General features: G+C 43.0%; 1 protein-coding gene across 1 annotated transcript in view; it reads right to left on the reverse strand.

The window, feature by feature from the left end:
• map2k5 (mitogen-activated protein kinase kinase 5) overlaps positions 1–23347 on the reverse strand; it is a 63834-nt gene that overhangs the window by 37295 nt on the left and 3192 nt on the right. The window contains exons 4-9 of the mRNA XM_083760148.1: positions 14481–14550; positions 13093–13133; positions 11586–11653; positions 11448–11496; positions 8365–8429; positions 567–603 (exon numbers count right to left, since the gene is read on the reverse strand). Of these exons, the coding sequence (XP_083616274.1) occupies positions 567–603; positions 8365–8429; positions 11448–11496; positions 11586–11653; positions 13093–13133; positions 14481–14550 (330 nt within the window). The remainder of the gene's footprint in view (positions 1–566; positions 604–8364; positions 8430–11447; positions 11497–11585; positions 11654–13092; positions 13134–14480; positions 14551–23347) is intronic.

Genomic DNA, 23347 nt, shown 5'->3' on the forward strand with positions numbered 1-23347 from the left:
TTGTGGCCCCAGGAAGATTTTTGTATTTTTTATTTATTATGGGAATAATAAAAGGGCTAATGAAAGTTACAGGTATGGTGTGTGCGATATGAAGTGTGAGATTACCATAACGACAGTAATACTTTAAGGGGACTTCAGTCACTTTAGACTGAGCCTCGGAAACCCAAACGTTTTTATTTAGACTAGAGCACTGCAAAGGGCAGGTGTGTGTGTGTGTGTGTGTGTGTGTGTGTGTGGTGCTCGTTGACGGTCGTTATGGTCAAGGCAATTATGTTTATGCACTGTCAAATAGATCTACATCTATTCTAAGGTAGCATATACCTGTATAAACATATTATCCTGCTCATTACTGTGCAGAAATATATACATAAATCTTCGTGTATTAGCACAAAATGCATTTGAGATGAGAACCCACACATTTTTGCGCGCACGCTGTGCGGCCCCCCCACACACAATCATTCTACAGTTGTGGCCCCCGGCCTAATCTCATTGAATACCCCTGGTTTAGTTAGTACAACTTAGTAGTGTACAAGAAAAAAAGACAGATACAATGGCCTTCTTCTTACCTTGACTGCTAAAACTCGCTTACCAAGATGGTATGCTCTGCAAGGAGAAAAAAAAAAGAATACACAAATTATAGAAGAAGGACCTTCAATGATTGTATTCAAATAAATAAAAAATGTCCATGGGAGAAAGAAAATGTATTCAACAGATGGGTAATGAATGAACAAAAACTACGCAAGTTGACTGGGGTGGCAAGTTTGAGGTGCATTAGTAAGTATTTCTGTGAATATAACCATGTGATCCCTTTCTTTGTATCTTCTCTTACTCAACCTATTGGTTTTTATACCTGTATATATGTTGTGTGTATCTTAGTTATGTACTCAATCTTTTGGTTTTACACCCGTGTATGTATGTTGTTTGTATGTCTGGCCTCGTGGGGTAAGATGGTGGGTGGGTGGGGAGGATTGGGAAAGGAGTTGTGGAAGAAAATGTAAAGAAAAACAAAGAGCCATATTCTCTTTCTGTGAAACTTGTATGTGATGTCATACTCTTTGAATAAAATTTATAAAAAAAAAAAAGCTTGAGGTGCAGTCGAGTTCCAAGTAACGAGCATGACAAAATGCCGCTATAATTTCTGCCAAAGGTCAAAGGGTCAAAACACCGTCTCTCTCAGTCAACCTGATGGCCAGTTCGCTCCCTCTCCCAGACAGGGTTTAGGGTTGCAGGTAAAGCAGCAGCCACAGCCCGCCGCCCGGGCGGCCCCATGATGATTTAATTATGAAACTCCTTAATGCCAAACGGCGGCTTTAGTTACAGACCGCACAGGTTCGTTTACGGCACCGATGACAATACGACGTCAGGAGGTCTCAACATTCAATCCTCAAGGACGACGAAAGACTGTGGACGAACAGCTGTCGCTTGATAGCGACGACGGGGGGACGAGCATGTTACGCAAGATGGTTTTGCGTCTCGCAAGTGGGTCGGGGTAAATGGGATACCTGGCTGGCATCTCACCTGTCAGTGGGTCCTCCGCGAGAGCGAATGTTCATGGTGCAGGGTGTGATTAACCCATTCTGGGCGGGAACCCGTTTTGGTGTTAGCATTACGTTGTGCTTTAGCTATTGAAAAATAGCAGATCTACAAGCTCATAGCGAGCTTGTAGGTCTGTTGTTTGTTTTTTTATCGTGAAAATGTGCCTCAAATCTTTGAATATTCTTTCAGAGTTTCAGTTTTTAACTCAAATCTTTGCTTCTGGAACAACATATTTTCAGATGGAGGTCGGCGGCAATTTTTGGGGTCCTTGACATGAAATATTGAGAACCACTGATATAGAAACATGAGGTTTTTCAGGAAAAAAAGGCATTTTAAAAAATTCGACGTCAGGCCTAAATGGGTTAATCATGTGTCTTAGATTGGAGTATCACGTTGCTCCTCGTCCAGACACCTCTAAACTGGCCTGGGCCTTTAATTAATGCCACCTCTTAGTGTCATGTCTGGTAACGACTCACAGAACACACACTTGCTCCTGATTGCGGCTGCTATGTAATGATGCACCAGCGAGCGCATTCAAATACACTAGATTATTTCTTTCTGGCCAATGATTGCAATGTGCAGTATTTGGGCATTTCAAGCTATGGGAAACATTATTTTGTGCATTAGATATGTCGAGGATACATATTTATCTGTAAGCTTGCTATTCTAATATATTATGTAAAAAGTATGAAACCACATCCGTATTTTTTAAGGCACACACACAGTCTCACACACACACAGTCTCTCTCACACACACACACACACACACACACACACACACACACACACACACACACACACACACACACACACACACACACACACACACACACACACACACACACACACACACACACACACACACACACACACACACACACACACACACACACACACTTCTGTTTTGATGTCTCACACTCCCTTTAAGCCATAATCAATGTCAGTTAAGCATGGCTGCTGCCTGTTAATTAAGACGAGACAAAGATGTTAATTGAGACAAGAGTGCAGAGGTATACAGAAATATACTACTGTCTACTGACTAGTTAAATACTGATTGAGCAGGTTGTGTGGGAGGCAGGCAGGCTGGCCCAAGAAATACGACTGCCAAACTGAGAAAACTCTAGTTCACAAAACACTACAGGGAAATTCTGCTAAATCGTATGGGGAAACAGATCCACATTATATTATATTTCCATTCTTCTAAAAATACATATACCTTAGTGTTCAGTGAAGCTCAACATAACAGAACATGATTTCACAAATGAATGTGTGGGCAGTTAATAGAAACATAAAGGGCCTAAATACTGGTTAGTTTCCCTCAACAGGGCTTTGAGATATGGGGTGACTGTTGCTTTGTCCAAGCTTTACCTCGAGACTGTCCTTGACCACCTCAGGGCTGAGCCTTCCTGTATGAGTTACAGTGACAGGCTTGTGACGGCGGCGGAGAGAGGGACAAGGTTACATGGCTGTTCCCCCCCCCCCCCCCCACTTCCCCCTTATCTGACCCCAGTAAACGTGCCCCATTGCCTGGATCTTATTTACACTCTAGCCTGTGCTGTAATAAAAGCTCCATCGTGCAGTATTCATAGGGCCTCTCTCCTCTCTATGACTCTGAAGTTGGGACTGAGCGTTGCAGAGCCTGGCCTCCTTGATTCGGGCTGGAGGGGTGTAGGTTTACAGGGCCACAGAGGCGCCGGGGTGGCTTTCGCTCTCTCCCTCACACTCTCACCTGAGACCGCCGTCCCAGGTCTCCAAACTACCAGACGCAGATCTATATGCATGCATTGCATGCAGATGCATGTGTTTACATTACAACACAGCCCAGTTGTTTACAAGGATATACATTTGAGTTATATACTGCAAAATCATAACAACTCATCTCTCAGGACAATTTACAATATACTGCGCAACTGTACACCGAGTTGAAATAAAGTTTATGATGATGATCAGAAAAAGAGAAAAGAACCCGCACACTAATCTGCTCTGAAAGTTCAACTTTATTGACGACGTATCGAGCCAAGGCTCTTCATCTGGTCAAACTCAAGAGCCTTGGCTCGATACGTCGCCAATAAAGTATAACCTTTGGAGCAGATGAGTGTGCGGGTTCTTTTCCCTTTTTCTGATGTCACTTTTGAACCCAGCACCTCTACTAAGTGATGTGCGTATTCCATATTCTATTAGTTTTTGTATGATGAAGAGCAGGTCGAGACCATTCCCCCCATGAGCAGGAAAAACTACCCATAACGAGAAGCAGAACCTGGATCTTGGTGGGCGGCCAGACTGCATGGATGGGAACAGGCTGGTAAACCCAAATAATCCATGGGAGGTTAGTCTAACAAATTTAACAAAATTAGCAGGCTTGCTTGTTTTGGCCATTTTAAATTAACTCTCTTTCGTGATAAAAGTCTCTACTGTCCCCATAGTACACAATAGCAAGGTAACTTAATAACAAATGAGAATGTATAATAAAACAATAATTGCTTCAAGTTTTACCTTACAGCACATCAGTTTGAGATAAGAGACAAAGGTGGAATGGAGGGTAAAGGGCACAGATTGAGAGGCACAGGCAAGCAAGGGGATGTACGTGTAACAGACTTTATATACACAATGTTGAGCGATTGGCGTCTAAATAACTTAAACTTAAATAAATGTTAAGTATTCCACAAACACACAGAGCTCATTAACCAATTATACAAGCAAAGTGTTTAGGCTTTGCAGTGTACGGCATAATCAATGAGGTGGGGTGAAAAGAAATCAATGGAGAAAACGGCCCGAGATATGGAAGGAAAAAGCCATGGGTGTTTAAGTGGATGTCACTGTATAGCCACTGCCATGTAAATGGGCCTGTTCTAATTGCACTGCTGCATCCATCAGGCACCAAATGGCCTCCATGTCCTTGTTACTACATTTATAAGCCATGGAGTCAGTCAGAATGGCGGACAGGATGGACCGCAGAGAGTGTGTAATAAAAAAAACAAAGGCCGACATTGATAGATGGCCAGGTCAGCATATGGCTATGGAGAGCTGAGGTGTTGGTAACATCCAATTGAGTATAAATGGCTCTAGGTCATAAATGGACTAAGAGGTTAAAAGGTGTGGAGCCTTCAATGGCGCTATTCGCACTGGTTAAGCCTCATATAAGCTGGACCAAAGGGGAGAAGCCGGAGACGACAGAGAAACGGTTTTGATAGAGGTGGGGTTACATTCACTTCACATTAGGCAACAGTGAAGGATTTCACTGCCGGCTGTAAATGAGAGTGGATAGAAAACCATTGTGTCCTTGCAATTGCAGTATTTGTATTTAAGTGAGAAAGGGAGACACGTGTGTGGCATGCGCGAGCGTGCGTGTGTGTGTTCACACAAGTTCCAAAAGCTAAGCATTTGTGTGCATACTGTATGTGTGTCATTGGGTTATCAACTCTTCATACTCTGACACATAACGCTGGAACAGGACAGAAAGCTCAACAGAGGAGCTGACTGAATTACTTTTTTTTAAAGAAAGCAATTTAAGAGTAATACCCAAGGTGCCTTGCTGAGTGGGAACGAAGTGTGTAAAAACCCATGTGCATGTTTGATGGTCAAAGTGCCTTGTGTTTTACATTAACCAAAAACTATTTAGACTAGAGGTGATGTAGGACACAGGGAAAATATTGCCGGGAGGCTAGCAATCGACATGTCCCCATTTCCGACATTTCTGTTTTCATACATATGCAGTATAGCTGTACAAACACATGGCCTATAAGCCATACCCCCTGCAGGGAATAACTTACAAGAACAAGTTTCACACAATGTTTACCACATACAGTATAGATGAGGAGCAGCTCCTCTGTAACTTAAACATGTATCACAAGTATATACTTTAATTTGAGTGAAAGTAAGGCTATGTTGCACCAAGCAGACCATGCACTTGTGCAAGCTTAACTCTAAATCCTGCCGGTTCAAATGTTAAAATCTAGACCAGCTTCTTCTGCAATAAGTACAACTCCAATATAGTCTTCATCTATTGTCACCTTCTCAGGCCTCAATTTGACACGTTTACTGTCATTATCTGCACCAGGGCCAGAGGCTGGGACGAAGATTTTTTATTTTTCCTGTCTGTGTTTCTAATCTCGGAAACCCCTAGTCCGATCAGCAGTAAACTTTTCGTCCATGCAGCCAGTAGGCCAGGAAAGTACCTCCTCCTCAAATCTTTCAAATTGCTCTGCTATACCAGTCCACTTTATGTTTTGCAGGGACGAAAAGGTTAACATATTTTCTTTTTGCCACAAAACAAAGAAAATGACCAATGCACTGCGCCCATGCCTCTTCCCATGATGCATGTTACTGTACATACTGGATAGGGGTGTAAAAAGGTGAGAAACATGCGTGAACAGGGAAAAGACAGACCCACTAGAGGGGTCTGGAGGTCTGTCCTCTCTGGGTATTATTTAGTAGGCATTGTATTCACAAGTGTATACAATGTCCAGCTGGATGGAAATAGTAGCCAGCCAGGGACTGGGGCCCTGGGGGTGCTCTCCAGGGTGGGTGGATGGACCAGGGGTCTTAAATGGTTTATTACACAATTTATGGCTCTATTATAGAGAATTTTAGCCAACCCATAAACATTTAAATGTATCTGCTGATCATTAAACTCACGAGATTCAAAACGTTGTTTAAAACTAGGGTATTTAATAATAATATAATTAGGCCTAAGTAGCCTACCCGCTGCGATACTATCGTTGACCTAAATGGCGTTATATTAACACGGATAGTATGATTTAAAAAAAGGGTGTCTTTTGTCTTTTTCATTCAGAAATGACTTTGGATTGTGGAAAACTTTAGTTAAACATGCAGATTGACGCATTACTTTACCTGGATTACATCATCTTTAATATGTTTTGACATGAAATAATTATCCCGTCCTGTGTAGTGTTTTGTTTCATTAGCGCGAGCGTTGACAAAATGGGCTGCAGCTGTTGTTGTTGTTCCGCAGCTCTGAGCACACGGTAACGGTAAAGATACCAATGATTCCAAGTTGAATTACTTGTTACTTCCACTGTCCAATTACTTGTTACTTCCACTGTCCAATTACTTGTTACTTCCGTGTTTCGTAAACACGGACTCGAAGCAGTTTATACACCACAGTCAGTGACACGTCCCTGACGAATCCTTGGTATTTGCATTCAACCTTTCACCGCTGTTTGGAAAGTCCTGGTGACGGTTGTGAAAATGTAATAATAATTACATTGGAGGCAAGGTTTTCAACCGACAGCAACAATATACTGTTTAGATACAGCAACAATATTTATCACACACACACACACACACACACACACACACACATATACACACACACACACACACACACACACACACACACACACACACACACACACACAGATGACAAAAGAAAGAAAAACACATTTCAGCAAGTTTTCTTACCCTCTTCTCCCAACCATAAAAGATTCAAAGCCATTTCAGCAAGTTTTCTTACCCTCTTCTCCCAACCATAAAAAATTCAAAGCCAAAGCGTATGGATTTTCTGCTGAGCTCAATTGACTGAGAAGTTGTTGGTCTTGCAATATTGGCCTTCCCCAGTGCAGTGGAACAATTTCTAGTGCCTATCTTATCGGCAATCACTTTCTCCAACTAGTATGAGAGGTGGGGCTGTTAATGAAACCACCTCGTCCTGATGAAACAGTAAAAAGCTGTAAATGAAAAAGAAATAAGAGGGGGGGAAACAGAAAAAGAGTGCCCTTTCACAAGAATAAAAGTGGATTTGCTGGAGAGGGAATTTACTGGGGCTCCTGCAAAAGCAGACAGACCGACATACCACTCCGTCAAGTCAAGGTTAGGACTGAGCAGTGATCAATACTTCAATCTCAATAAAACCGTTCAATAGTAGTGAATTGATGGAGGGGGGACAACATTGGGTGGGGAATAGGGGGATAAAAAAGCAGCAACCCAAATGCCACCCTTGTCATAACATTAGCAGGGTAGCAATACATCAGTCTAGCTAGAGACGAGGGAATCCGTCTTCTATCTATTGCAACAGGTAATGTGTGGTACTGTACACTGATTAAGCCAATTGTTCTCATACCTTACGGCCCTAAATCGATATCACATATGTTGGCAACCTTCAGATCAGAATAAATAAATAAGTAAAGGCCTGGAGACAAACTGGCCTGATGGATTGTCAACAACAAACCACAGGAGATATATGGACCATGGGGGGGAAAGAGAACACTCTACCATGCCTGCACAGTGGAGCCATGCAAAAAGTGAAAGGTCACCACTTCAACATCAAACTTTATCAGATCTACTCTTCTATTGTTATTGTTATTATGTTAATAAAATCACTGCACATGCCTGGCAAACGTCCTGATCAGAGCCACTCTAAAAAGGTATGGATGGGTAACAAGAACCAATGCCAATTTGGTACCAGACAGTTCCTAATTGGTCAGAACTGAAATATCAATGAGCATTCTAACAAAGTGTTTAACAAACATAGACTTTACTGGTGTGGATCGCTCTGAGATGCCAAAGTATATTTGAAGACCCATTTTAGCAAGTTTAAAATTTCCGTCCAAACAAACAATCGCAACTGCGGACTGACCTCATGCTTCCTTCTATGCATGAGGAGTCCAAGCTGCTTCTTTTCACCTGACAGGGGAGAGTTTCCCCGGCCGGACGTAGTGCATGGAAGGAACACGTTATTCCAACCAGTTCCTTTCCCCTCCATCAGGCGCCCCGGCTAGCCAGGTATTGATGAGCATTATTTGTTGTAGTGTTGTGTAAAAAAAAGAATCCTAACAATGTCCATCCCTAGTAAGAGCACTCCACACTTACTTGTACACAGTTCCTCCGTTTCCATGACCAAGTTGCTCTTCGTAGTGGATGTCTTGGGCATTTATCTGAAGAACAACAAAGACAGGAATGTAACAATGTGAGTATGTGACACATGCCATTGCCTTTGGCTTGGTAGAAAAGACACGTCAAAGGTTGGGAGGCAATCAATGGAGGTTATGTTGAACTACGCAGGTGTGTGCATAGTGAGTGTGTGAGAGTCGAGAGGATGGGGGGGTTAGAGAGAGACATGGGGGGGGGGGGGGGGGGAGATGGTGAGAGAGGTGGGGGGAAGAGAGAGAGAGGAGGGAGAGAGAGCAACAGAGCAAGCCACATAGAGAGAGAAGAGAGCACAAAATGTTACTGGAGGCCATAAACAAGACAAGCGTTCAGGTCATTCCAAGTTCAGACACAGAGGGAGAGAAAGAGAAGCAGCGAGAGGGGAGATCAATACAACATTTGCTGTCCAATTTATAAAAGGACATTGTGCTTGGGATGAGGGGAGGTGAGTGATGTAGAGTTTAATGACGATTTGTTTGCTGTCGTTGTTCAATTCCACTTTGATAAAAGGTGTCAGAAGGGGGTAATATAACGTGGCCCCAGCTGACATGAAGCCCCCTCATCTCTACACCCATTTCTCCACAGTAGTCTATCTATGCACTTAGAGAATGATCCATTAATCAATCAGATTTATTAAAACAAAACAGCAACATTAAAACAATATTCCCAGTGCATACACAAAAAAGTCTGGCCACTTTATGGGGGAAATGCTTCAAATACCAGTGAGTTCATTATGTCAGGACAGTAGATGGCATTAGACTAGTCAAGGTCTTAAGAGGTTCATCTGTTAATTGCAGCATTGGTTGTACAAAGTACTGTATTAGAAAGGCATTGTAGAAAACCCTATAGCAATCCATGTCAAACATTCAATCACACCCATCCTAGTGCAATTCTAAGCCTGGTGACATCAATTCAGAAGAATCCCTGCTTTGCAGCGTTATCCTTTTTTCTCTTTAAGAGACCAGCCCTTTTCACGGCTGGTCTCTTGAAGTGCTCGGTCTTAGTGTTGCAAGGATAAGGGCATTAATGCATGAAGGCTGAAAGAGCCAAGTCATGTCCTTATTCCAAGAAAGATTATATTTTCGGTGTTGCAGAGGTAAAGTACCTGGCCATCACCACAGAGTTCGAATCTACCAAATTTTGATTTGTCGAGGGTCTTTCTACACAGACACCATTGCTACGGGCTTGGTCGCCACCTGTCAGCAGAGAGTGTTGGGTAGTAGTAGTACTAATGTATGTCCTATATGGCATAACAGCTAAATTGGGGCGAAAAAGAAGAAGAGTCCAGATAAAACAGGATGATGACAGCTAGTTCAGTTGAACAGTGTTGATTATTACTGAATTACTACATACATTCAGTGAGGACAGAACTAACTCAGACCAACACTGTGGGTCGGTGTCTCACTTTAAAGTTGAATAATCTGCTCAATACTGTAAAAAGGTAGAAGAAATGTTTACATTATGTCAAGATAATGGGAACCCCTTTTGGTGTACCCCCTCAGGCCGGGAACCCATTTTTGGGTTCTGTACAGTATGTACAGTATTCAAAAATTACAAAACATTGATGCTGCTATATACATATTTGAAGTTTTTCAGAAAACTTAGGTCAGGCTTTAGAACGCGTTTTTAGAATCGGCCTTAGGCCTAAATGGGTTAAGGACTTCCATAAGTCTAAAGGTCATTACACACTGGCGAATTAGCGACGCGATATATTCGTGCGAATAATTCGCATTTAAAAAAAAACAATTGAAGTCCATGCAAGCTTCCACATCAGTGGCGAATGTGCGAATGTGCGAAAATGCGACCGTTTTCGCTTTTATTTGTTCGCTCTGGTGTCGTATTTTGCAGAGATTCGCAGGCGAACTGCAACATGCAATATTTCGCATTTTCAGATCGCTTATTAGCATCGCGTCGCTAATTCGCCAGTGTGTAATGACCTTAAGAGTGTACAATTTGAAGCAAACTTTTGGTTGCATTTGTACTGTACACTCTCAGAGTTAGACCTGTAATGTAAATTTAGGGCTAGCTCTTTAAGCCTCTTTATGTTTAGTCATTCTATAAAAATAAATGTTATCAAAAAGGTCCACCACAAGCCAGCATGGCGAGGACCATTGAGCCAGAGCCATGGGTCTGTGCACGGCCTAAATTGGGCAGACGCAAGCCAATGTTGTTTCTTTACCGTCATTATGGTTTTGGCATTTCAGTATTCGGCAAAGTGTTATTCTTCATTTCGGTGCATTGCTACGGCCAAGTCTCTCAAACCATCATGCCAGTGCCACCACAGCAGAATAATGGTGTAATGTTATTACTCCATGGAGGTAGAGCAGAAATTAGCTCAACTTGCCATAAAAAAGGCAGCCAATCTGTGCCCTACAGGTTATATTAGGTGAGAGGCATTTTGATGAAGTCTTGCTCTAATAAAGAGACAGTGTTGTCAATTCATCACTATAGCCCAGGCTCCTCGCAACCTTTCCCCTGCCTGTACCTGTTGCGTGCATGTGCGCTTGCGTTTGTCAATAGGCCAACAGATGGACAGATGCTTGTTTGTACCCGGGTCTAAAATGATGTTAATGTGACATGATAAAAGATAAAAACATATAGACACCAAACGGAAGAGGCAGGCAGCAGTAGAGATTAAAACGTCTCCCCCCCCCCCCTCCCCTCCAAAATTCCAATTGATTTGTTAACATGGCTGGGGGAGGGGGAATAGAGGGAATGAGAGGAGACAGGTGTAGGAAGGGAGGAGGGAGACAACAACTCTATTAGTCCAGCGTGTTATAGGAGAAACAAGAGGGGCTGCTGGTTTAATTGTCTCCTTGACACACTCACCACTCTGCTGGTGTGTGTGTGTGTGTGTGTGTGTGTGTGTGTGTGCGGCATTGGATGACCAAGACATAAGGACCCATGGACGTCCTGCTACCAGCGCGGGCCTCTACTGCGACCCGCACAAGAACACAATAAACAGCAGCAACCTGGCTGGTTGTTGAGTATGAAGTAAGTACTTGACCACCGTGAGAATAGCTCACCTGCCCGTTCGTCAAGATCTTCTTCAGTTCTGCGGATGACTTCTTGAGGCTGGAAAACAATTCAATTGCATTGTGTTACAAGTGAAATGTACATGATGTGTAATCCCAGACAGTGCGACATCATCTCCTTGCACTCACCTGCTGTTGGCCATGGGGTCTGGGCTGGGATGAACGCAATCGTTGCCTGGGTTTGGCCTGGTGTTCACCTGAGGGCGCACACGCACACACGCACGCACACACACATACACACACACACACACACACACACACACTCACTTAGTGGCCAAGGCCAAAAGACAGACAGACATACAGCCAAGACCCTACTAATGAACATGAACACAACAACCTCTCGGCTCAGCCTGGAGGTTAATTGGCTTTTTAGAGAGCAGGGGAAGGAGAGAAAGAGAAAATGGGAGAAAGATAGAGTCAGAGGGAGAGGGAGAAGGCAGAGAAAGGGAGAGGAGGTACACTGAAAAAAAAAAGAGTATAAGAATGGAACCTGAAGAGTGTAAACCAAATATGTGGGCGAGAGAGAGAGGGAGAGACAGAGAGATTGCCAAGTAAATGAGTGAATGTCAGAGATAAGGATAGTCAACACACAAAAACAATCCCTCCTTGAGAGCCATGTATATAGTCAACCCAGATATTGAACAAAAGAGACGCATGGTGGCCACTGTAAGGAGGGCTTTCCAAAAATAACTTATTTAATTGAGTTCAAAGGGCCAGGGTGATGTGTCTACTAAGGCACGGGGATCCTGTCTTTAATTAGTGCCCAGAAAGACCTCATTTAAAAAAATGGATCGCGAGAAACTCCCTTCAGCCAATCACTTTTATATTAAAACAGAAGAAGAGTATAGGGGAAGATTGCCAAAGGTCTTCGGGAAAAAAAACCTTCATCCTCACAAAACAGTCCTATGACCTTAAAAAAAAGAAAAGAAAAGCAGGAGAGAGCCGTTGCCAAAGCCCCTCGGAGGACACATTAAATAAAGTGGTTTCAGTATTTGGGGTGGGTGGTGGAGGGGGGACATTTTATTATTGAAACGGAGACGTAATATGGATCATCTGGAGAGACAGCAAGGTGTCAAGCCACTTAACCCGTTGTAATTAGCAGTGGGTTTCAACAGTAACACATGCCCAACATAAAGTGGGAGGGTCTGGGGACAAGCCACTCCTGAATAAGGGGCCCTGGCTCGTAATGATGATTTCACGGCTGAGTGACAATGCTTCATCTGCTGCTGCTTGACTTAGTTTGGTCCAAAACCAACCCAGATTCTCTTTCTCGCTAACAGACGTGTGGACGACGGATGACAATACTTTGGGGGGTAGGAGTTAAGAGCATAACACCGTGCTCTTAAATGACTACCTAGCATAACCAAATGAACTGAGAGAGAGAGAGAGAGAGAGAGAGAGAGAGAGAGAATTGCTATAACCATGGTCAGCCATCTACATACATAAATATAGACGAGGGGACCGGGGAAAAAAAGGGTGTGAAATAAAGAGACAGCCTTGACTTCAATTGACATTTCAATAAGTGGAACACAGCATTACCAATCCATTTGCCACAACTTTTTCCCTCTCTCTCTTGCTCCCTCTCTCTCTCTCTCTGCGTGTGTAAGGCTGCTGAAACAATTATTGAGATACGTACCTTCAGGCCATGTATGTTCCGGATCCCTGGAGTCTTGCCGGCTGAAACAGTAATTGACTAGATTGTAGAACACATCACTGGGTCATTTACAAATGTGCAGAAAAGGAATCAGTTCTTTTAAAAAAAGAAAAAATATAAAAAAAATGAAATGAAATGAGGGTGACTCTGAAATTAGCTGTAGAGGAGAGAGTGATTGAGATGTAGGGCTCTTGAGACCCAAAGAGGGAGGTGGGTGGGTGGGTAGGTGGAGATGGCTGAGGCAGATTGAGAGAAAGAGCAAGGGAGAGATAAATAATGGGTAGCCGCTTTGCTTTACGGGTGTGTTAGCCATTTTGATGTGTGCCGTTAAATGCAAAGAAAAAAAAATTAAGAAACGCCTCAGATAAGCATGATCCGACCCCAAAGCAGGACCATGGGAAATGGGGCAGAGCTGATAACTTCCAAATGTGCAACTCCTTTGAAACTTGAATGTATAGATTTCAGCAGTATTTTCCATCGATACCGTTGATGGAACATTAACCACATTAACCGTATTTTGGGCAAAAGTGCATTCCTCCGACCACAAATTTGTCAGTCAGTGTCAGTCATGGTGTACAGCTGTCAGAACACGAGAAGGAAACAGTTTGTACGACAGACAGACATGGCAGAAGTTAAACCGCTTTTCTATAGTGTTGCAGTCCCACCCCCTTTCATGACGACGCCAGGCCCAGGAAATTCATCCCAATGCATTTTTCCCATAGACATTTCAAAAAGTATTTATTTAAAGACCTTTTAAGCGTCGTACGAAGCCAACTCTTGTCGTGACAAATCATGACGACACACACAATATTTTGGACCAAACAAATAATTACAAAGAAGAAAAACAACAAAAAAAGTGTTGTAACCTGCCGTTTTTTTCTACTTTCTAATTCTTTGTTTGGCCTTGTCATGATTTGTCACGACAAGAGTTGGCTTTGTCCGCAGCGTAAACGTCTTTAAATAAATACTTTCTGAAAAGTCTATGAGGAAAATGAACGGGGATTTATTTTCCGGGTCTCTCGAGGGGGCGGGACTGTGACGCTCTATAGAGACATATGCGATTCCCATTTGTGGATGATTGGACATGATATGTTGTTTTTTGGTAAGAATTAGGCCCAGTCCACACATTTACTGTATGAAGGCAATTACAGGTAAATGGTAGGGCTGCACAATAATATGAAAAATTTCATATCTCGGTATTTATGCCAAATATTACGATATTACCGTTAAAATGTCATATTATACATTTTAAGTGTTCCAACATTGAAAACTAAACATTATTCAAAAGACGGCATCATAACAAGACACGCGCACACACACACACACGCGCGCGCGCGCGCACACGCACGCACGCACACACTTTTCCATACCTCGCGGAAATATGGTGAGAGGCTCTGGCAACAGTCCATTCATGCGTTGTTCATTCACCGTATTGCAGTACTAAAGGTAAAAAAAGAAAATGAGAAAAATAAACAGTTGAAGTGGTTCTAATGCAAAATTTGAAATCAAAGCAGTGTTTTTAATCATTGAAGAACGAAAAAAATTAACCCTTTGGAAATTGACCTTGTAAAGCACATCATTCACATCACTAAAATGGATTGGTTTCTTTAAATATTAATGTCAGACACTGTTCCCCACCCAAAAAAGACACATGCTGTGTTGAAATCTGTTGCCTGTGAGGACTAGAGCCCCGAAGGCCTGTTCTGGACCACTGTAGCATTAACCCTTTGCTGTTCCAGGTCAACAGCTCGCCAAACACTCACACCCTATAGGAATAACACACACACAAGCTGGGCAACATACCAACTGATGTTACATTAAACTAAAACCTCTGTTAAATGGTGTGTGTGTGTGTGTGTGTGTGTGCGTGTGTGTGTGTGTCCTTTTTAGTAAATTAACAGAGGCCTTAACCCTGACAATGACTCCCACAACTACAGCCATAGATGGCCATTGCATTGGGAGGGAAAACGTGTGCCAGCTTAATTATGAGCGCAGCATTAGATGAAGATACAGATCATTTTTTGTGACATTTAACATGAACATATTATATGTAAATATAGCATTGCTCTCTCATTGTGAAGGGGTGGGGGGGGGGGAAGGGGGGGGGGGGGGGGGTGATGGCCGGGGCCAGCTTGGATGGGAATGGATCAGAATGGCTACCCAAGTGGCACAGCTGTTATTAAAAGGCCTATTTATCACTGTCAGGTCCCTCCTCGCTCCTAGCCCTCTGCTTTTACCCTCCAGCATTCTCACTAGGCCACATATGAACAATAGGTCTCACACCAAAGAAGTGCGTGCGTGTGTGTAACTGTGTATAGGCTTGAGGGGTGGGGGGGAATTCACATACCTTTAATTTTCCGCTCAGCTAGCTTATTGATTAAGGCTACAATTACCACCTAATCTGTAGTTGTTGTATTAAAAGACATTCTCCTTTGTTGGCCAATAACTAAACAGCGTCCCGATCCCAAATACCATCGCTCAGCCGTAAGGGACAAGTGTAAGAGGGGAGGAAAAGAGAAAAGGCGAGTTGGTCTCATCATCATTAGCAGACTATGGGCAAATGGGAGTAAAGGTAGCTCTCCAGCGAACAGAACAGACTACCACGTGGCTAGCAGACGGCAGTGGGATGAAGTCCAGAGATCAGTCGGATGGAAGTGGGCTTTCGACTCTACGCTACAACATGCGACCCAGCGTGCCAGTGTAGCCACCGCCCATTCAAGAGACGCTTTCCAACACCGACGTGCCATGGAGAGCTACCTTAAAAGCTGCGGAATTAGGGGTGCTACCTCCAGGGGGAGCCAAGTGGCTAGTAAATGAGGTCATGTAGTTCAGGGGTTCCCAAATGTACAAAAAAAAAAATCATCCACCCCCATCCTCCCTCACTCTCTCTCTCATTAGCAGGCAACAGTGCAGAATGTGCAGTACTAGCTCTCTCTCCGTTTCTGGCACAACAGCGCCCCTACTGGTACTAATAGTCATACTGGTGCTCATTAACGTCACATAGGCGGACACATAGGTGAACCAACACATACAGTGCCTTCGGAAAGTATTCACACCCCTTCACTTTTACCACATTTTGTTTTGTTACAGCCTCATTTCAAAATGGATTAAATTCGTTTTTTTCCTCATCAATCTACACACAATACCCCATAATGATGAAGTGAAAAAAGTTCTCAAATATTTTGTTAATTTATTAAAAATAAGAAGCTGGAAAAACACATGTACTTAAGTATTCACACTCTTTTTTTTTTTTTTAAGATATTTTTTTGCGGCTTACGCCTTTTATTGATTTTTGAAGGGATAGACAGTAGGCTGACAGGAAACGGGAGAGAGATGGGGGGATGACATGCAGTAAAGGCCGTGTCGGGTCCGGGAGTCGAACCCGCGGCACACTGCGACTGGATCACCAGTCCGGTGCCCAGACCGTTACGCCACGGCCTGGGCCAGTATTCACACTCTTGACTTACTGTAGTACTAAGTTGAGGCACCTTTGGAAGCAATTACAGCCTTAAGACTTTTTGGGAATGATCCTACAAGCTTGGCACACTTGAATTTGGGGTATTTTCCCCCTTTTTCTCTGCAGATCCTCTCAAGCTCTGTCAGGTTAGACGGGGAGCGTCGCTACACAGCTATTTTCAGGTCCTTCCAGAGATGCTCAATGGGGTTCAAGTCTGGGCTCTGGCTGGGCCACTCAAGGACTTTCACAGAGTTGTCCTAAAACCAATCCTTCGTTATCTTAGCTGTGTGCTTGGGGTCGTTGTCCTGTTGGAAGGTGAATCGTTGACCAAGTCGGAGGTCCTGAGCGCTCTGGAGCAGGTTTTCATCCAGGATGTCTCTGTACACTGCTCCATTCATCTTTCCCTCTATCCTGACAAGTCTCCCAGTTCCTGGGAGACTTGTTCTCCCCACAGCATGATGCTGCCACCACCATGCTTCACCGTAAGGATGGTATTTGCCAAGTGATGAGCGGTGCCTGGTTTCCTCCAGACGTAACGCTTGGCATTCAGGCCAAAAAGCTCTATTTTGGTTTCATCAGACAAGATAATCTTGTTAATAATGGTCTGAGAGTCGTTTAGGTGCCTTTTGGCAAACTCCAAGTGCGCTGTGACGCCCGACTGTCATGTGTCTTTTATTGAGGAGAGGCTTCGGTCTGGAGGAAACCAGGCAACGCTCATCACCTGGCAAATACCATCCCTACGGTGAAGCATGGTGGTGGCAGCATCATGCTGTGGGGATGTTTTTCAACGGCAGGAACTGGAAGACTTGTCAGGATAGAGGGAAAGATGAATGGAGCAGTGTACAGACATTCTGGATGAAAACCTGCTCCAGAGCGCTCAGGACCTCCGACTTGGTCAACGATTCACCTTTCAACAGGACAACGACCCCAAGCACACAGCTAAGATAACGAAGGATTGGTTTTAGGACAACTCTGTGAAAGTCCTTGAGTGGCTCAGCCAGAGCCCAGACTTGAACCCCATTGAGCAACTCTGGAAGGACCTGAAAATAGCTGTTCAGCGACGCTCCCCGTCTAACCTGACAGAGCTTGAGAGGATCTGCAGAGAAAAAGTGGGAGAATACCCCAAATTCAAGTGTGCCAAGTCAAGAGTGTGAATACTTATGTACATGTGTTTTTCCAGTTTCTTATTTTTTATAAATTAACAAAATATTTGAGAAAACTTTTTTCACATCATCATTATGGGGTATTGTGTGTAGATTGATGAGGAAAAAAACGAATTTAATCCATTTTGAAATGAGGCTGTAACAAAACAAAATGTGGTAAAAGTGAAGGGGTGTGAATACTTTCCGAAGGCACTGTAGGTGAACACGGACATTGCTGTTCCTTGGAGTGGTTGCACCACTCAAAAATCACACCCGTGTGCAAATATATTAAAGTCCAACTCATGTTTTCATGTTGATTAGGTGATGTAATGGTGATGTAAAACAAACGGTGCAAACACACACATTAAACGCCATTAACAATAAAGAGACAATATATGACGTAAATTTTCCATTCATTGTCAATGCATTTACAAAACAAACATTGAACTAAGACAAACATTAAACCTGTGTATAGGAGAGGCTGGCGCCCCTTAAAAATAAGTTATGAATTAACCACTAAAGCCAAAATATTGAAAAGTAGCCAGCCCATAGAGCCCCATTGTGAACCCGGACATGTTGAGTACACCAAGGTTTTATGTTAGAAATGTTGAGTATGGGTCCCCAGTATGTAGAAACTGCCGGATGCTAACTTGCATATGTTGGGCAATTTTCATAATTGGCATAATATGTGACCATACCAATTACAACAGGCAAAATATTCAAAATTTCATCATGCTTTATGTAGCATGTGATGTGTCAAACTAGGGAGTTTTCATGATGCTGAATCCATTCCAGGCATTAGTTTAGCAAAGAAACACTCATTGGGCTAAAAACGGCCAATGCAGTCACCACAAATTGATGATGTCAGCACATTTGGGGAAAGTGGGCATGGCAGTTTTAAGCCCAATGAGTGTTTTTTTCCAAATATGGACCTTTTATTTATTTACGTTTTCGGGCCGGGTAGGGCATAGAATGTGTGCCAATTAGTAAGGCCAGGCGGGGCCTCTGGCCAGCACAGTTTGGGCCCAGATAGGACCGGGCCTTTTTTGGGCCTGTTGAGAACTCTAGTTTTCGCCGGCTGCCGGACGCAGCTGCGCTAATAACTTTGGGGCAGGTATCAGTCAGGAGGATCAACATATGAAATGTCAGAACAGGTCAGCTCCATATATCGCGATCTAAGGGTTTGAGGTCAGATATAGAGTTGCTGGCCGGCTCCATATATGCAGATCTAGGTGATGATCCAGTCTTCTCCATGTATGGCTATCCAGGGTTTGATGAGGTCAGTGTCGTGATCTTCATATGTTGATGGCCATATATGGGACGTGTCACGAGCCGTGACTGATTGACGGCCATATATCGAGCGTGTCAGGAGGTGTGACGCAGTCTATGGGCCTGACAGACGGACGGACTGACAGGTTTTCATAACAATCTGCAATCTACGGTTGCAACAAAGAGGGAGAAGGTTAGTTACCACGAGAGAGCTTAATGGATTGCCCTGTTTTTCACCCAACATGCTAGTTGCTCTTAATTCCTATTAATTTCACATAATGGCTGTCCACTCACCTGGAATTAACAACACCAAGACAAAACCCTGCTGCGGTCTCAGCGGAGGCCAAAAGGCAACCACAGCAAACCCAGGTAAGTCCTTTGATACCAATGCAAATGACTGCTGCGATGCATTACCCTTGCATACCACACTTAATGCAGGCTGCTTGTGTACATTATATATTTCAGTGGACATTTTTTGTTGATCAGCTGATTTTAGTACACAAGATTGTCCCTTGAGGGGCAGAATAGCATTAAGGGACTCCTGGATTTGTTTGCCAAAAGATTCAGTGTACAAATGACATTCTAAATGTGTGGACGAAGCACTGCATTCTTGTGGATGTTTTGAGTGTGCATATTCTATATTTCTGCCTGCTAAACTAGTTTGCATTTCACATCAACATCATAATTGTACAGGATCTCAGCTTTGATGTTGTGCATTTTGTTGTGTTGCTCATGATGCTTACTCCCACCAATTTAAGAGTTTCACAAGAGCAGATTTGCCCGACATAACAAAGCTGCAAAGAGCTTGGTTTCAACTAGGGATGTTCCGATCATGTTTTTTGACTCCCGATCCGATTCCGATAATTTGGGAGATTGAGATTCAGAGTGTACAAATGTAAGCAAATTGATCCTTTTGTCAATATGTATTTGGAGCAAAGAGACCTGTCTGTCTTTGTTCAGACGAACAAGCACGTAATCAAGATAAGCTTGTGAGCAGCTCTCGGTTTGCACTTGGAAATTCTGGACGACAGACAAGAGTGGCTTATACTAATTGCATGGTTGTGGCTAGCTGTCCATTCTTTACAAGGGAATACACCGTTTTTTTAATCAACCCATCACTTGACTGGTGGGGTAGGGTATTGTTGTAATTATTACCACAGTATGTATCAGATCAGATATCACTCATGTCCACATTTTAAGGTTTTATAGGCTTCTACAGGGGGGAAATTCTCCAAATAACGATTCTGCTTTATTGCCAAAGGTCTCTAACCCATCCAATGTGATGACAGATTATGGAGATGAAATAATGACAACTGGCACTTGTATGCATGCACAAAAAAGAAAAATATGAAAAACAATCTTCAAACGTTTCCCCTGGATTGAAGAAACATTATGCCAGCACAGCAGAGGTCAACATTATTTTCACTACAGCTTGTCATCCCAACAGCTGCTAAGTCTCTCTCGGCTCGATGTAGCCGCCACCTTGCACTACTTAATGATTAAAAAGCATCCAGAAGAGACTGCATGATAAAGATGGACCAAAATAAAACAAAACAAGGGGAGCAAATTGAGCCTGTAGCCCTAGTGGCATCATTGTGAGCTGATGGGGGGTAAAAGACATCCACAGATGAAAGTAGATGTTGAACAATTCCACTGCCCAGGGGGGGCTTCTCTTTAATGAGGCAAAACTTTAAGTACTGAATAATAAATAATAAAAATTGACAGTTCATTTAGCTTTCACTGTACCTCGTAGAGAAACCCATTACAAGTCATTACTCTTAATGTCTGTGGCGTGAACAGTAAGTATAGAGGAATACGGAAAACAGAGCTCCCTGGGAGGGAGAGGTGGTCGGGTGGACAGTGTGCGGAGGGACTAAAAAGTGATCCAGAAGCAAAAAGGCATCAAGCTCAGCATGTCCTAATTCATCCATGCATTTCCAAAGGTTATGCCTACTGTAAAAGCCACAGAACCACATAAAATAATACACCAGAACACTTTCAGGAGTCATGAGCAGTGGTCATATAATTTAGCTCAGGCTCAAGATGTGACACCTAGCTCAGTGCATCCTGGAGTATGCTCGCTGATTTTTGCTACTGCCGTCATGCAAGCTGCTGTCTTGTCCTTCATTTTACAGTGGTCAATTGAAAGGCTAACAATAGATGCTAAAAATATTATATATATATATATATATATATATATATATATATATATATATTCTATTTATTCTGGATTAAATGACATAAAAAACCTGAGACTTCTCGTGTTGGCAAAGGAGGTTGCAAGCACGAATCCAGAGAAATCGATTGGCATAGATTTGGTTAAGTTAGATCACGCTTGTATGCAATGTATAAATGCATGGATTGATAAAACCGGAAATGAACCGGAAATTAAAAGTCTGCCTCCATCCGTCTCAATATAAATAGATTTTATTAAATGCATTCATCTCGGATTCTTTTCCCAGGTACTTTCAACTTATTTTATCTTATCTTATAGGAGGCAGCCGATTTATTCTTTTTTTTTTTTTTTAAGATATTTTTTTGCGGCTTACGCCTTTTATTGTTTTTTTGAAGGGACAGACAGTAGGCTGACAGGAAACGGGAAAGAGATGGGGGAAGACATGCAGTAAAGGCCGTGTCGGGCTCGGGAGTCGAACCCGCGGCACACTGCGACTGGATTACCAGTCGGGTGCCCAGACGGTTACGCCACCGCCTGGGCCAGCCGATTTATTCTTTGTTGCATTCCGGTGTCACGTGGCAAACATTAACATACTTGCAGTAACAACGCATTGTGGACTTTTAAATCGGCTCACATTTAAACGTGACACCGCCATACGATTAAGTAAAGAGGGGAGACTATGGGAAACTTCTCCTGCCTCTGACTGTGTTCTGTGATCTTCCGAGACCAGCCGCTGTATAACGTTAGATGGCCCAGAGACTCGTGAGAACTCACAGCATTTTATTTTTCAAACCTTCATTTTTTATAGTCGATTAATCTTTCATTTGTTATATTTGAATATGGAAAATTAGTTTGAAACACTAGAGATGCACCGTCAGAGGTGCACCGCTTGAAGCAAGCCATTCAAAGTGACTACTGGCCTATTATAGCGTGGACCAGGTCTAAGCTTTTGACACAGGAGCGTGGCATGGTTATATAGCACAAGTGGTAGAGGCTTCGGTAGTTCAGGATGACACGAACACGCACATCCCTACTTGCAATAAACACAAGTTAGCATTGCTAACAACACCATTTGTTATTATCACCAAAGTACATATTTCACTCTCATGATCCATTGGCAGCATCTGTCAAAGGGCCCATGTCATTGAACACTTTAAAAGCTCTGTTGGTGGCTCTCAGTGGGCAAGAGTACAACACCCTTATATCAATGCATCCTACTGCAGCCGGTTCCAAACTAAGACCCTGTTACAGCAGTCCCTGCACGATTTCACTGGTTTTCAGTGATTAAAGCAACCAAACTTGCTGGACTTGATTTTGTGGGGGTTTTCCTTTAATATATAACTGCCTCGCAAATTGCCAGGCAGGCAAAAAAAAGACCAATATAAAGGGCATTCAGAGGGACAACTAACTCTACGTGCTTGCTAATTTATCACTCCGACACATAGGCAAGGACAAATCAACTCTTCTCACTGGCACCTAGCAAGAAAGCTAGCTAGCAGGAAATGGATAAAAAGGCAAGCTGGGGGCAAATGTGTTCAAGAAATGTTTGGAGAGTACTTACCTACAGACGTACAGTGATTAATTTGTAAATTATTATTAGGTGCCGGAGCTCGCATGCGTGCACGCTAGGGCATTAACATAATAATCGAATAGTCGACTAGTCGACTAGCAAAACACTAGTCGACACTGTTAATTGACATCCGATTATTCGCTAATATTATTTTTAATTATTTTTAATATTTTTTATGATTTTTTTTTTTTTCTTTTGCTTTTCTACAGCAGACATGCAGGCATGCAGCTGTGAGCTCGGTTGTTTTGTTGGTAGTTCGCCAACTTCAGTACTAATCCATTCCTGGCTGATTGTTTTCATATCATACAAGCCTACTGTACGTGGGTTTTGCCGTCACCCTCACTCGTCTGATTCGTGTAGGTGTGGTGGGCGGCGTATCGGCGGTGGCACTAGCAGCAGTCAAGACAGTTTTTCTTTGGGAAAAGCATATGTGATATGCCTCATAGGCTCATAAGATCAATGGGGACAACTACAGTGTGTAAATACGTTTACTATTGGTGAGTTTATTACTGTAGTTTGTTCAACAAGTTAGATTGGAGACGTGTCTTCGTCCGGTACAGTAAAGTATAGCAGGAGTTCCTCCTCGCTCTGCCCAATAGTATCCAGTTTGGTGACAGTCAAAC

The sequence above is a fragment of the Protomyctophum parallelum genome (genome assembly GCF_964188405.1).
Source record: "Protomyctophum parallelum genome assembly, chromosome: 2".
Classification (NCBI taxonomy): Eukaryota; Metazoa; Chordata; class Actinopteri; order Myctophiformes; family Myctophidae; genus Protomyctophum; species Protomyctophum parallelum.